Source organism: Mastigoproctus giganteus, chromosome 7 (genome assembly GCF_048544385.1).
Source record: "Mastigoproctus giganteus isolate SK-2022 chromosome 7, ASM4854438v1, whole genome shotgun sequence".
In the NCBI taxonomy this organism is placed as follows: Eukaryota; Metazoa; Arthropoda; class Arachnida; order Uropygi; family Thelyphonidae; genus Mastigoproctus; species Mastigoproctus giganteus.
In genome coordinates this window covers 200,113,781-200,130,920 of record NC_143581.1, presented here as the reverse complement: position 1 = coordinate 200,130,920, position 17,140 = coordinate 200,113,781, and the positions used below count along the sequence as shown (strand labels likewise).

Sequence of the window (17,140 nt, the reverse complement as noted above, 5' to 3'; positions counted from 1 at the left end):
ATTTCCGTTAGGAACTTTATATCGTCGGCGTAGGTAATGACATCATCTCTGTTACACACAAACGGAATAAGGAGGGTGGTAAAAAGTAACCCCGATGAAACGCCACCTTGCGGCACACCAGCATTGATGGATCGGGTGTAGCAGAGGTTACGATGAGTGAGGTACACTGTTCTATTCCAGAGGAGCGAGTGCAGAAAAGCAAAAACGTCACCTTTGATCCGAAAGAAATTGGTTAGGAGATTCAGAATTATCATCGATATTACAATTTGCATAAACGCCTCTTTCCAGCGAGGTTTGAACTACTAGTTTCGATTAGATAAAAAGAATACAATAATCTGTGCAGTTGTAGAACACCGCATTCTTCTGACTTAATTACTCTCAGTATTATTTACAGTTTAAATTTAATTTTTATTTATTTGTATAACGTTTTATAAAAACCAAAATATACACTGCAGTGTACCTAATAGCAGCGTATGGGATGAACAATAATATAATCTCCAATACTTTAACGGTTTGCGTGATCATGACAAGTTCTTTCACACAATAATTTCAAGCTTCTTGTTGACCTAGACATCAGATGAGTTGGTAAAGGTTGTAAGAGATCTGTCCTGTCATATGGTCTTCATATTTTAAACAGAATATCTGATTATACTCTTCTGGTCTCTGTATTTTAGTTATTACAAACAAAACACCATCTAAGACCAGGTTAGTTTCCCCAGGGAAAAATGTGTGTGTGTGACTCATGTCCGAGATCGAATGTCTCAGAAACGAGAGAGGTCACGAACAAAAAGGTCACAAATCTCTTCCATCTTGACAGGATTCGAACCCAGGCGTTTTCAAAACAACGTGGAAAAGATTGGTCATAACTACTGTGCTACCCAGAATCGTTGAGAGTGAGCCAGCACTCGGGAAAACAGCGTAACCAAGCCTTTCCCCTCCAATTCCTATAACTCATGGCGGTGATTCTTACCTCCTACGTGAAGTCCGGAACCATAGAAGCCCTGAGATGGGGGGGGGGTTCTACGATATTGTTAAGTCCACCTTTATGGCACATTGCACAAATCTAGATCACAGGCCACTTTTGAATGTATTATTGAGAAACTGACTACGCCAATTAATTTTTATTTTTGTTATATGGAGACTAGGCGCCTGCGTGGTGATCTCTTGAGGTGTATAAGGTCTTGAATGGGTTGAGCAGGCCCAATTCTAATGGGATTCTTCCTCTTGCTCAGACTATGAACCTGCGGGGACATAAATTCAAATTGTATAACAGATGCGGAAATTTGCCTTTAGCCAGCGGGCAGTTGATTGCTGGAACAAAGTTCCATCTGTCGTTGAGGAAGTTGATAGCTTAAATAAATTCAAAGAGGAACTGGACAAACACTTTTAGAGGGAATAGATGTGTGAAATGTTTTTTTTTTTTTTTTTTTTTTTTTGGCTAATGCTGCATAAGCTTGCTTTCTTGCATCACATGCCTCTACTGTATCAGCATAAAACTCGAAATGAATCTCAGCCAAATATACAACCGCCAAATCACAACTTAAAAGCATAATCTTAGGGAGTAAAAAGCATGACAAAACGTGTTTAAACAAATCTGCCTTTATTAACTATTAAAATTAATATTTCATAATATAATAAACTTAAATTTAATTATTCAAATAATTTTATAAAAATATAAATTTAGAATTTATAAAATAGAGATAATATTAGCTATTTTTATAAGTATTTTTTTCTAAACAGCGTATTAATTGGCTGGAGATTCGCGAGAAAAATATCCTTTTCTATATTACACAAACGGTTTTCACATAAGGAAAATTTATAATTACAAATCTCGAAATCTTCTCTCAAAATCTCCGTCTCCTTTCTTCCAACACGATTTTTCCCCTTGCGCTATCAGATCAAACTCATAGCCACCCAAGGAAACCTCAAAAAAGATTTATAATACACCCAGCTAAGGCATCTTTTAATATATTCTTGTTACCCTCCGATTATCACCTGATTTATCGACCCCTAGTGAGAGCTCCACGTTTCCCATCTGCACTACTTACAGTTAATGTTGCAGAACTGACAAAGCTAGATGTTTTATCGAACTGGGAGAGCTTAGAAGGGGCTTGTACAAATATCTAACTTATATTTCAACGTGAAAGCTTTTCGTTGTATTTCGTTAGCTCCCCAGTTTAGAAAGGGAGTAAAAAGTTTCAAATCGATTGTTCACTGGCTTTCAGTACCATGGACGCTTAGGTCACTGCAAATAAGGATCTCTTAGCTACCCACGATGTTACCAAAAGTTGCAGGAAGGAGATTGGATTTAAACAAGTGCTCATTTCACACTTATCGTCAGTAATGACCCCTAAAATTGAATTTAAAGGCACTATCTTATAATAGTAACCACTAAAGTTTTTGTTGTAGGCTCTCAGGAGCACCAGTAACTAGGGCCATATTGCTCCATGTATATTATCTGTAAATTGCGTATGTTCTGTGGTCGATTTTCTGTTTCCTGGACGAAAAACCATGCTACCCTCACCTGAGACAGACTAACTCGGCCACGTTGTGAAAAAAGGCCCATAAAAATTCTTCACGTCATTGACAGGACTCGAACTCTGGTCTTTTCCACCCGGTGTGGGGAGAACTGCGAATCTATTAACTATGCTAACCACGAGGGCAACCACTAAAGACCTAAATTTCAATGGTACTGATTGTAATCTTGCAATCTCTACTTAAAAACCTCAGAGGGTTTTTTCCTCCTTAATTATTTTAATTCTTTTTCTTTAATAATAATTATTAATTTTTAAACGTTTTATCTAATTAATCTTATTTTTATTATTTATTTTATTTTTTGTTTGAAACGTAATAATATTTTGTCCATTAAATTTTTTTTCTAAAATTGTAAATAATGCTAGTCCCTTTGGGAACAGTTTTTTTTTTAATATTCTTTTTATGCTAGCCCCTAAGGGCAGGATTCGCTGGTCTCCAGTTCATTAGAGACGGGATTTTCACCTGCTTGTACCCAGATTTGGGCTTCCTGGGTACGGGAACTGCTGGCATCCACTACTATTACACTTCCGCCTGTAGATGCGAGATTCTTTGTGGTATTCATACGTGATTATAGGAGACTGCTGAACCTATGGGTGCTGGAAATATTATAGTTGGGCCTCCTCGTGGCGTGGACGGGTACTGGGTAGCAGCATTCCTGGTGATCTGCTTCCTGGTAGCAAAGGGCCAGGAACCACTAAACAACACACACACACACAATGCACACATAGCACTACTCTCATTCCTGGCCATTGTACAGCGTTTTGTATATCATCACAGAGAACCATGGCAGAGATAAACTAACGTTTAGGGGCCGCCTTACGTAAGACACAACACATGTCCACATTAAAATCTCAGAGGAGAGCCTCTTCCCTGAAGTACAGGCTTTGACAATCAAGTTCGACGACGGAGTCAATTTAACCAAAAACCAATGTCAGAATGAAAAAAAGTTTGATATTTTTCAATATAATTATCTTGAGTAGCTACGCAGTTGTGAGATGGCTCATTGTGCTGTTGGAAACATAATTAAGCACATTTAAATTGACTATCACCAATTCCTTTGTCACAAATCTTTTAATGTCGTCTATACCTAAATTCTGGAGCTTCCATCCAACACGAACCAGCTCCCTTATTCTCTAAACTGCTCCTTATTCACTATAATAGAAAAAAAAAAAAAAAAAAAAAAAAAACAGCCAAAATTTAATGTTAGCGCTTTGTTCCATTACTTAACACAATGACAAAACATGAACAATGTAACAGTTCTAATAAAACTGCTTCCGATAAGCAAATGATCTTGTAGATATTGATATTCATTACATAAAGCGGTCCCAGCCAACCAATGGCAACCCGCTGTCAGTTGCACATAATTTAGCAGTACTCTTATGTACTCCCTCTCCTGTTTGCCCAAGTACAGGGAGGGAAAAAACCTGCCATGCCCAAAAAAAAGATTGATATGATCAAATTGAAAAATAATCAAATTACATAAAAAATAAAGAGTGTCTATGGTGTATCTAAACACCGATATTATATAGATACTAAACTCTTAAAGTATTATGCCATGTGCATTTAATTATTTTAAATATTATCTTATACACCTTTTGGCATCTCTCATATTGTGCGATTAACTTCACAACTGGGTCGTCATGTCTGCAATACTAGGGTACCTGCCCACCCACTGATGATAGGCCAATAGCCTTGAAATATGTCTGGGTGGTGGTACTCACTGAGAATAAGTAACAATAGTCTTCTCTATTAGTGAAGCGTTACTTATTTGAGGTAGTGCAGTATCATGGCAACTCGTCGTGAAGGCAGAGCACAATATGAGAAAGAGCAAATGATGCCCACAACAACTACTTTGTAGTTTTTTTAAGAGTGTCTATGGTGTATCTAAACACCGATATTATATAAAAAATAAAATATACATATAATTAAATTTCAGACAAAGTCCAAACTTCATTGGAAAGATCTGCATCTGTTCAGTCTGTTGGAAAGCCAGCAGCGCTAGGAGCTGCCGAGAACAGAAATACCAGCGCCAGGAGCTGCGGAGAACAGAAATGCCAGCACAAGGAGCTGGAGTTGCAGTGGATATAGCAGACTCAAGCCTCCACGATTTCACAGAATTCTAGGTAATTCGCCATACACCATATTGCATTACAAATCCAAGGCTTCCAGATGCAGAAGAGTCTTCCGCCTAAGAAATATTGCAGTTGCAAAGGCAAGACGTTCTCCTGTTTATCCACTAGAATTGTCACGCTGCCTTCTGCCATAAGACTGAGATTACTAACCCGAGATACCAATTCAGTTCGTAGATCGCATTACTCCTCACAGTTGTACATAATATGTTCCATGATTCTCTTTCGCCACAATGGCAACTAGATCTTTCATTAATTCCTAAATCATGCAACTTTGCATTAATTGAACCATGACCAGTTAATAAGAACATAGCTTGTAAGTTTGAGGCAAACCATTTGAATTTTATCGAGGCTGCATTTCTTAAATCTTGGAAACAATTTTGTGTAATCTGCCCTTTATCACAAACACTCCAACGCTCTTGCCAGACTTTTACTAAATCATCTCAGATTCTTGTCCTTTCCTTCCCGGGATCTGCCAAAATGTCCACCTGTATATTCAGAAAAGAACAGGGAATGCCACGGCGATGAAGTAAGCCAATGCGCAATATAATAAATGCAGATCAATAGGCAATTTTCCAGTCACAATCTGAAAAGCTGGGGTCGATACAGTTCTGCATGCCATGCACATCCTAAGAAGCATTACTCTATAAATGGAACTCAGCTTTCTAGTAAATACTTTTCCACTTACACGTTCAAACCAAATTGGTGCACCATACGTTACCATGGGAATAAATACACATTCATATAGCAAGTTCAGCGCCTTACCTTTTATTCCCCAGCCAACTCTAGTGATTCGAGTAATGATCCCAATAAATTTCCTCAATTTTTCTGATAGATAAGTAACATGTGAGTTGAAAGTCAAAGATCCGTCAAACATAATGCCTAGATATTTTAATTGCCTTGCCGATTTTAGGCTCGACCCATTCATTCTAACAACCGGGGGTCTTCTACTCGAAAATTGATCCTTAAAGACCATTGTCCTTGTTTTGGTTCCTAATACATCAGTTTATGTAACCTACACCAGTTATTAAGTTCAAGCAAAACCTGCTGTGACATGGTTTCTAGTTGCATCCATGTATTTCCTTCAATAAGCAACACAAGACCATCGGCATATGCCACCATATGCTCGAAGTCCTTACGCAACCAGTCCTCCAAAACTAGGTTCAACATTAGTGGTCCAAAAACCGATCCTTGTGGGCATTCTCTGGTCACCTCTTGTACAATAAAATCAACCGACGACTTAACAGTCACTGTACGGTGCGTGAAGTAGTTTTTACTACCCTAAAGATCTTAGTTGAACAGCCTGCAAGTCTCAACATCATAAGAACGCTGCTCCATTGAATGGAGTCAAAAGCTCCCTCAAAGTCAATAAAGATTCCAAGGACATACTGTTCGAGCCTAATATATAGTTTCGTAATGCCCCAAGCGTATCTTCTGCTCCACGACCTGGAGTAAAACCATATTGTCTGCCAGACCAGCCTAAGTTTTTTTCAGTATAGTCAGTAATCCGTCTCGCCAGCATCCTTTCAAACACCTTTCCTAATCCAGGGAGGAGGGCAATAGGTCGATAAGATCGTGGCTCATTCTTTGGCCTAGATGGTCCCTTCAGTATCAGCTTTAATAGGGCATCCTTCCATGGTGATGGAAAGACCCCGTCACGCAGGCAGCTATTAAAAGCTTCAAGAAGGATCCCTGGTATCAGTTGATGAGCCCGTTTAATGACCTCTCCTTCAATGAGGTCAAATGGCCTTGTAGAGGGAAGCATTCACGTAGACCAGCTATGAGCAACATACTTTCAAAATGAAGATAAACCTAAACTGCCGATGTTATTTTTGAATATACGCAGAGGCAAAAAGGCCATGAGGATGGGTATATTCTATGGTCAATTTGCCAGTTTTTGGGGATGATAACTTGAGGCCACAGCTTGAAAATGGGTCCATTAAAATTTCTTAGGTCAAGATGGAATTTAAACCAAAGTCTTTATCCGACGATCCGGAACAACACTGTCTATCCGCGAGGACCTTAAAATAAGTTACAACCAATGCACCAGAATACCCTAGGGTAGCACAGTGGTTACGATCGATGTCTTTTTCCACACAATGCGACAAAAGCCTGGAAAACTGGAATTTCCAATCCAAGCCAACCGACAGTATAACGACTGCAATTTACAGATATTACGCCTCATAGCCTCAGTTGCTTTTTGAGGAAAGGTGGTAGAAACATTTTATATAGAGAATACGAAATACTTGTTTAATGTCTACTTCCCTTGCCCATCTGTTGACGTATTACACATCATTGAAGTTGAAGACAAGCTACCGCTTTTATACTACGTTTAAAAAAAAAACAATCGATGACGGATTTTCGACCCATAATTCCCTATTAGATGCACGTTTCAAATGCAATTGTAGTACAAGCATTAGAATTATTCATTATTATTCCCCCAGCCCATTGGTGGGGGGGCCCTGGATAGAACGACATTTATTAACCACGTACATGTTCTATTGCAGTCAAGGTTCATAGCAAATATCCATCATTGCGAGTGGAACTGTAAAGAGCATATTAATAGTAAAAATATGCAATATGAGCAAAATTAATAGGAATGCTAAAGTCAGCGTTCCATAATACCCTATAAATATTGTATATTCCGAATCCTTTTTTACTCTCCTGATAAACTCGAGATATATTCGAAATTTAAATAAAATAAATTTTCCGTTTATGCTCCAGGATGAGAACACGAACTGAGGATTTTTATAAATTCTAAAGAAAGGTATTCACCAATCACCATAGCAACTGATTATGACTGATATTTTCGCTGCAAGTACGATTGGATTTAAGAACCCATTTCATATTAGCATTCCTCGTATTCGAATTAAAATAAGTTTATAATAAACTTTACGATTTATTTTCCAATGACTGATTTGAAACTGACTTTAGCAGAGAAAAGAAGAAAAGAAACAAAGAAATTGACATTCGTAACGTGTTGTAAACAAACAAATTGAAATCTTTATTACATTAATATTTCACTGTCATCGTCTTACTCTGATGAGAAAATTGCTTTGTAATACTTGAAACGTTAATCAAATCAGTTTTGTTTACAACGCAGCGCTGAATGTCTTTTTTTTTCCCCCTTCTGACAATCTATCAGTGTCTACCTCAAGAACTGTGATCGATTAAAATTAATGTCATCTAACAGTGTTGAATAAATCATAGGGTTTTTAACCTTGTATTTCCCTCTGAATATTATTATTTCGTCTTGAATTTCTTAAACCACATAACATGTTCTAGGGGAATTAACGGAGAGAGTTAATTATAAAAATCCCGTGACAAATGAAAAATTTGAAATGATTTCTAAATTTAAACTTGGTAGTAATTAGAAGTAGGTAGTAGCGCGTGTTGAAAATTATGAATATTTTATTAAGCTAACGGAAAAGAGAGAAAAAAAAAGTTAATATGGTTTCTTTGATGTTTGCTGACGTTTATAAACTGACAATGCGTCACGATAGTTTTCGTTTACAATTTTATTCTGAAGTGTATTAATAAATCACTCCTAACAAATTTCAAACCAAAAACGTGACAAACATGTTCTTCTTTCTCCCCTTTCTTTTAAGCTGGACCCATGCCAGTAAATGTTGATTGTCCAAATGTATTATGTAACAGATTTTAATTCCCTGCATTTTGCTGTGACCAATACAGCTAGGACTTCCCTATTCCTTTTCTATTAAGAAGAAAATATCTTTGCTATGGAGCTAGAATTCATCTCTGTATATATATACATACATATATAAATAAAAATTTGATACCTACTTATAGCAACGAAAACGCAACCTGATTATTTATAGAATATTCACATGAACGTACAAGGGGGGGGGGAGTGCCGCAGAGTTGTCTGATGCCAAATTCTTTTTTCAAAGCACAACTCTCCTAAGGAAGCTTCGTACATGGTAACCCTTACGTTATTTCTCAGCAGGAAATAAAAGAAAAAAAATTATGTAACATACCCCCACAAATGCGAAATAGCAAGAGTTGAAGGAAAACTCCGAAAATAGACACACCGAAAGACACACGCAGCCCAAATTATCTTAAGGAAACGTTAGAAGTTCATTTGGCTACCAGTTGCACTTCGCCATGATCTAAAAGAGAAAAGAAATGCCAATTTCCACTTACCTTGGTGTCATATTTGACCCGGTCTTTCTCTCCGAGGTTCTTTCTCTCAGCAGGCGTTACACGAATCTGTTGAAGAGGCATTGTTCTTCGTTCACACTATCTCACCCAGCATCCTCACAACTCGTATTCCTCTTCCGTCATGTCCGCTCTCTTCTTCCTCCTCGTCTGCCGACACACCGTAGATCATTGGATGTCCAACGATCACGACCCTGATCGGCCTTCAAGAACGCGTCTTTCTATGTTCTCACTGGCACTACAACCGTGCTCCTTGCACTAATATAAAGCCGGGATGTTTCCTATTCGCCCATTTAACGCTCAGCTGTACTTGTTCGCTGTTCGATGATGCAATTGAATGCCCCATTTTTCTAACAGAAGATTATGGCTCGCCCTTCATTCATATTAATTTTTGACCTCTGATTGTTTAAAGAGTCTAACAAAAAGTATGCGAGCTCTTCTCCAAGTTGCAAAGTCCGAAAAAATGATGCAGTCTGACACCACACAGACTTCAACATCCAATCACTATATTTAGGTACTTGGCTTTCTTCTCGTAAATATGGAACGCATACTTCCACCTCTGTAGGTGCGTAAATGTCATGTGCTCTTACTAAACATAATAGTCACGAATATTCAAGAACCCGTTACAAAGTTCTAATCCTTCTATTTGATATCAGTTTAAAGCTTTGCTAACAGACGTCAACTCTGGAATGTAACGTGTTGGTGCCGTTAGCGACATCTGGTGCATGCATGTCGTAATTCTAAATAATTATTTTAGTTTTCTAATGGAGACGCAAGATGGCGCCACGCGTGTTTAATAAGTGTTGGAAGAAATCGTAAAATCGATTACTGCAGCAAAACGGCGAGAAAGAAGAAGCCAGCCGAGCAAATGGAAGATGGTGTGTAAATGGGCTGTTTAACACTTCGTTGGAATGTCTGTTTTCGGATAATTTCACAACTGAAATTATTCAAATAAATTGTAGTTAAATGCACTGTCTGCAAGTACATGCAAATTAGATTTCTCAGATACTTCTGTTTGAAAAACAGACCATCGCAATGGAAATATTTTTTCCTTTCCCCTCTTATTCCCTTTTTTTATAAATATATTTATACCAGAAATCTATAATATTACACCATTCATTATCCACCAGGTGTCACTACAAGTACATGCAAATTAAATATTTCTCAGATACTTCTGTTTTAAAAACAGACGACCACTGCAATGGAAATAATTTTTTCTCCAGTCCTCCACTTATTCCCTTTTTTTATAAATATATATTTATACCAAAAATCTATATTACACCATTCATTAGCCACCAGATGTCGCTAATTCTGATGCCCAAAAAGTTAAGTAAATTCATAGATAAGTAGTAGTGTGCAATTAATGTAAAGAGAAATATTTTTCAAAAATATAAAATATGCCTTTCATCAGAAAAGAGAATTTTTCTACAATCTTCTTTAAGCCCAATTAAAGCCAAATCGTGCAAGTCAGAACGGATCATATGAAGGTCTATTTTGCTTCTGATTATATAGGCATCAGTTTTGGGTGTTGTTTTTAGTTTTCCTCTGCACCGGCCCTTTCTTTGAGGTAAAATTGAACCTGTCTCATGTTTCAGTCTGATTATTCTCTTAACAGCTTCCACACTACCTTACATACACTATTCTGCTATCTCCCTCTCAGTTAGGGAAGTATGTTCATTTAAATCTTAAACTGTCTTTTAAAGGTAAAATCCATTTTTGCAAAAACTAAAGAATTCCCAGGATTTCTGTTTAAATATTATTATTAATTCTAGGAACTCGGATATGGTTGTTTTAACAACAGCAAAAAAAAAAAAAAAAAAAATTGTTCTATTTAAGAATATTAAAGAGCACTTTCCTCTTAAAAAATAAATATATAAATATATTAGAATTATTACATTAGACATATTTCAAGAATTTGTAATCTCGTATGCAATTTCGTGCATCAGTTAATCTCGCATTTTATGCAATTATGGACTAGTTAACTAAATCATTTGTTTTTAAGTCTTTCTGAGACAGCACGTAATTTTGTGGGTGTTCTAATTTTCTTGTACTGTTTTTCTTTTCTTTTTTTTTTTTGGTACTGTGTACTTCTTTTCCCAGTTGTTTCCTTTCATGTAAAAAAAAAAACAGGATCTGTAGGTAATTTACACCAAATTTCAATTTAGGTTATTTTATTTTAGCCAATTTTTTTTTTTAGCGTTGTACAATTTATAGACGTCTTTTAGAATTCCCCCCATGTTGCTCGTTACAATTTTCTTTTTACAAATTAGAATTTTTAAAATATTTATCAATCAGATGAAGTATTAGACTTACATAGTTTATATTATATTAAACCTACCATAAATAAATAACACAGACTAGCTCAATACGATGCGAGAGATTGCTATTTATTTAGGTTATTGTCTTAGAGTCATATATATTTATTTATTTATATCTAATCATACGCTGTATGTTGAAACTAATTGGATGTTTCTAGGATTAATGGCGCTGGATCACGTGCATATCGCACGAGATTCGTTTGCTTTTTTTCACAAGCAACAGACTTGACTAGATTCAGTCATGCGCAGTAGAAAATAAAGAAAAAGATTTTGTAAGATAGAGGGAAGTGGAATCGAAGTTGGGTCACTCTGTATGTAAATACTATTTAGTGTTGCAATAAATGCCTAAAATTTATTCATTTCAGTATTCAAAGTTCTACAGTTTGGTATCTGTAGTTATTTAGGTGACTTACAGTGGATAACTTGAGTTATTTGTACTAATATTATGATTTTATTAGAAAAAAGTTTCATGTTATATGTCGTTTGGTGTTAGGGATTATTAACGGCTACCTTATTCAGTGTTTTGAGGGGGAGAAGATTAAATATTTAGAAGAGGAAATCTATCTTATGCAGGATTACTTCAGTACTAGTATAATAATGATTGAGAATGATTTTGGAGTGTATACCCTCCAGGAATGAAACTGCCTTTGCCTTCAAAATCTCAAGTAAGTTATATACAGTATATATATATATATTAATTATATATGCAAGCAGTCACTAGCGAGTGAATTTTTAGACGAAGTTTCCCTATTTTCATGTTTTTATTGTGTAATTTGTACAATAAGGGCAATTTAATTATCATGGATATGCAATGTTGGAATAAAAGTTTGACAGTATCTCTTACTCTGTTTTTGAATATTTATACATCCTGGTCCTCAAAAGCTAAGGATGAACCGCAAAAAAATATTTTTTAAATACAATGTATAAATGAAAATAGAAGGCAGTATTCTGCAGTAATGGATCGTTGTTGATTTATTTATGTTTCGTGTTTGTAGTTTGCATTTTTACTTACATTGCTCTATAAAAAAAAGTGCCCGAACATCATCGTTAGTAACTTATAGGTACACATCTTGGTCACCCTGTTCACCACATTTGGAAGAGTATCCGAATATTTTTGGTAGGGTAGTGTGCGTGAATCGTGAATTTATATTTTGGAATTAAGGAGCTTTAACTTATAATGGATAATATGGATATGTTGTCAGTAATTATGGAACTTTAATATTATGGCCTGGAATGGTAACCTCTTGTTTGATTGTAAGAATACTGAATATTTTCTTCTTTTACTTCCTTCCTAGGGATGGAGGAATAAGTCCTGCATCCCTTAAGTAGACAGTTATATTCTCTTTTTCGAGGAGCGCAGTGCCTTTGGAACTGCGCCCCCAGTGGCTTATCATCCTGTGGTACAGTTTCGCCCTGAGTTGAGGAAAGGGGACCCAAAAGGAAAACAGAAAGTCCCATAAAGAATTGAATTGTATCAGATCAGAAGCTCGCGATAATACGCCTTGTGCTCGGTAATTACTGGGCACAGGGCGTATTATCGCGAGATTTTATGTTATGTGTAGTTCTGAACAGCCATATGCTCAATTCCATTAGACAATTAAACGTTTTCCATGGATGTTTTAAAGCTTGATTGTGAAAGTCATATAGAGTCTTGTAACAATATAAATTGTAAAACCAAATCTCTGTACATTGATCAAAACTATTGTAGGAAAATTGGAGTTTATTCTACAATTACCTTGTGCACCTGGTAATGAAATTTTCAAAAAGTCGATTATATATATATATATATATATATATATATATATATATATACACACACACACACACTCACATGCTGACTTTCTGTTTCTTCACAGACATCCGGTAGATGGATCTGCTTGAATCAGCCTGCTTCTTTCAGACAAGCTCTAACATGGCAAAAGTAATTTTCCGGGTCACAAAGTCTGCTTGGACGAGATGAGGGGTTCTCCTCTGCACCGAAACTTAAAAAAACTTTGGGGGAAGGAAGGAACATAAGTTTGTACCAGGTTTTATAAATTCATGGTGGGACTTTTTAGCTATCTGGGAACACGCTAATCACCAACAAACGAATATTATTGGTATAATGGCTGTCCGTACGATCCTGATCCTTTCAAAATTCTTGAAGATGTTTTCGATTCCAAAGGGAAGCTGCTAGATCTCTCGCCCGATCAATTAGTATGAAGTCATAAAGCGACTGGATGCAAGAAATAATTTTGACATTATTTGCCTTCATTTTAGTAAATCTTTTGATATGTTTCCATACGAAAAAGGCATAAACAACTTGGGGAGGGTGGGGCCTAACTGGGGTGTATAAGGCCTTGAAAGAGATAAGTAAAATGAATGAGTGAGTTTCTTTTTCAAAAATTGGACGGTTGGGAGGTTTGCACGTTTTCTCCAGATGAGAACATATCGAAATTGAGTTTCACCACTCGCCAATAAAGAAAACACTCGCACAAATGACCTTTGCTTCAAATCATTGTGTCACATGCCCATGCCAAGTGGAATTGGACTCTCCTGTGGGAGGAAATGAGGGTAGGACAAATTATTAGCCATATTACCCAAAGTCCTCTTTTTTTTAAGCCTTTTGTATATTTTTGCCTTGCAGCTATCATTCTTGTTTCTGCAAGGCAAAAGTATACGAAAGGCTTTAAAAAACTTAAAAGAGAAGTTTAGAGATGAAAAGTCAGGCAGCCTTCAACTAGTCGAGATTCGAGACACCTCTCCTGATGCTGTTTATATAAACACGAAATTGCCATCCTTGACATCTGTAAGTCTTCACATCAGTTGGTGAGCTCTTACCATCGTCTTGCGATCCACTGCACCGAATTTAACTTCCCATTTAATTAGTTTTGACACAAGTTATTTTTTAATCCGAAAAGATTATTTTGAATTGAGTAGTTCATTACTATCCGTTATTTTGAGTTGACTATTGATTATTTTGAATTAAATGGAACTGAATTTTAAGAATAATCCGTTATTCGGTACACTCTGGATACCGAAAAATCCGGGTGTTATTATTTGTACTGAATACATGTACAATATGCATGGAGAATGTGCTCACTTATTTATAAATTTATGTTAAAAATAAACAAAATTAAAAATAATCTTTATTGTGATACATGAAAATACATACACGCCCCTTCACGGCTAAGTAAAGCCAGGTTTACAATTAAATTCTGTTTCCGATGAGAAGCTGTAAAAGCCTTTTTATGGTCAAATTTACATGTTTCATAGAAGGAACATTGAGTTAGCTATCCTAAACAATCAAAACCAGCAAGGACAATAGCGCTGGAACCCGGACTTGACCATCACCAAATAAACAAAATACCAGCAGCGGATAAGACACTGACTTGGACTGTAACCAGAAACAAGAAGACCAACTGAGAAGATGAATTAGAGGAGGACAATTAACCTGATTCTTTGACTTTCACGGACGGAACCACTATCCCAGGTATGACACCAACCGGACTTTGACACCTACCTCTTCTGGACTTACCACTGAATGGACAACTTACAGCTCCGCTGCAAACACCTTTTTGTGATCTGTACCATGCTGTCTTGCGTGGTACCTTTACTCCCATTCTCCTGGCGGGGGAAGATTCCTGTCCCCTCCCCTCCCCTTCCCCTCCGCCATCCCCCCTTCTTCCTCTGGTGGGACCTGCCTCCATTGATACCTTGGGGATGCCTTCTCTGTTGTTCCTATATTCTGCCTGTTTCCTCCTCCCCCACCCAAATTTGCTCAACCCACCGCGTAATGCCTCAACTTAAACTTAACTTCAAATCTAAAATAGCGACCATTCTGGTTCATCACCTAACTAAATTTCTTTTGGCTAACTGAACTTCTAAGAACGTTTAAGAAAAATTTTTTTTAAGGCACAAGCCACTGAAATCCTTGGAAACTAGGTGGCAGGGCCTATCAGAGTACTCTTCTGCTGCGATCCCTCTATGCCTGACCTGTCACCTCGGGGAAAAGTGTGGGCAGCGTGGGTCCTACTAGGGGCCCAATGGCTAAAAGTTCAGAGGAACAACATAATATCACAAGACATAACCATACACTTACACCTTTTTTTAAAATCTCTGGCCTTCACAGAGTTCTCTCCTACACAGAGTACACAACGCGGAGATGGGGGGGGGAACCTCAGGGGCCGTTAGACAATGAACACTTTATACGAATGTCATATTACTTTTAAGTTTAGCATTAAGCCAAATACATTAATTTACATTGTTGCTAAATATAAAATTTTATTTTGTTGAATATTGTTAAGGAAGTTAAAAAAAAAAAAAAAAAGGTAAAACTTTAGAACAAGGTGCGCATTCCAGACTATCATTAATTGCTTGAATCCGTCCCGAATTAGTGGCGTAATACAACCTAACCTTCTTTTTTTTTTCACTGTAGTGCGCACCTTATTGTAAACTTTAGCCAAAAAAAAAAATCGTAGTAATTTAAAAATTCAATATTAATCTCATAATTCTATGCAAGTAAAAATCTCGAAGCGATATCTAAGCAATGAGACGGTTATTTTCGCGGGTCTAAGGCAATAACGCATTCGTATCTACCTTTCCTCCGGCATCTCCTTAATATATGTTACTTCCCGTTATCTTTAAACGTGAACACCTCGAGCATTTTCTACATCCGCATTTACTTGGAGGCAGCCAGCACGGCATACAACCATTTTAACACATTTCGTGTCGGTCATTAGTTTATTTCTCGAAGAAATTGTTTGCAAAATTAATTTCGGGTACACACACATAAATGTTAACACCTGAATATTTAATGGCAGCTTCCAAAGGAGCACGAAAATGGAAAGCCATTTAAAATCATAACAGTGGCGTTTAAATTTATGTGATGAGAATCGACTGGTGGCTTAACCTTTCTTAATCACGTGATCGTTTGGAATTCGCAGATGGTAAATGGAAATCTTGCGATATATAAACAGTTGTAAACACGTAATTGGCGTGAGACACAAATTAGATTGTACCTAAAATTATAAAACTACAAACTAAATTTATAATCATCTGAAATGAGTTGTACTATTTGTAATCAAAGAAATTAAATGCTCACCAAAGTGCCGCATGTAAATTTTCAAATAATGTTCGTTGTGCGTTACTAACAAACATTAAATACTGAAAATTAAATTCAGTGCAACTCGTAGCTAATTTTAAATTTAATATAAACGCAGCCTTATGAAATTGCGTAAAAATTTCAAATTAAAGCGATTGCAAAAAATGCACCCATCATGCTATGTATTTTGCGCAGAAGAATAAAAGATGTACCAAGGCCTTTCAGAAAAGTGATGTTTATAAATTTTATGAATACTACACCAATTTCAACGTTTAACCCCCTTCAAAGTACTCTATGCAGCACTTCATTCGCGATTTCCAGGTTCTAAAACAGCAGTGGGAGACCTCGAAAGATGCCACATTTAAATGCTGGGTTGTGTTCTTCTGAATGTCTACTAAGTCCTCAAATCGTTTATCTTTAAGGTAGATTTTAATTATCAGGAACAGAAAAAAGTCGCACGGCGCTAGATCTGGTGAATAAGGCGGGTTCTTCAATGTTGTGATCTTGATTTTCGACAGAGAAATGACACGCGTTTCTCTGTCGCAGTGAGATTGGCATTGTCATGATGCAAGAACAATTTGTCTGGCCATAAACTGGGCCGTGTCTTTCGAATTTTTTCACGAAGTCTTCCTAAATTCTTAATGTGGAGAGTCTGATTTGGCGGGACAAATTCATGATGAACAACACCACGACAAAACGACAAGCATGGGCTTGATCTTCGGTTGAGACATTCTTGCTTTCTTTGACGTTTGGTTTGTAGATCAAACTGGAAGTCCCAGGATTCATCTCCTGTTGTCATTGAATCAAAAATTTTAATAATAATTCTTTGCCCTAAATTATGATCACTTGTTTTTCCGCCGAAGAGTTAGAAAACTGATTCACTTAGAGGCACAGTT

The 17,140-nt window shown here is 36.8% G+C and overlaps 1 protein-coding gene across 2 annotated transcripts in view; it reads right to left on the bottom strand.

Moving 5' to 3' along the window:
• The window catches only part of LOC150083553 (E3 ubiquitin-protein ligase MARCHF8-like), a 130,390-nt gene extending 120,897 nt beyond the window's left edge, over nucleotides 1–9,493 (bottom strand). For both annotated transcript variants that reach the window (XM_090377354.1, XM_090377356.1), the window contains exon 1: nucleotides 8,829–9,493. In XM_090377354.1, the coding sequence (XP_090233480.1) occupies nucleotides 8,829–8,909 (81 nt within the window). In that variant the 5' untranslated portion in view covers nucleotides 8,910–9,493. The remainder of the gene's footprint in view (nucleotides 1–8,828) is intronic.
• Between the last annotated feature and the right edge of the window lie 7,647 nt (nucleotides 9,494–17,140).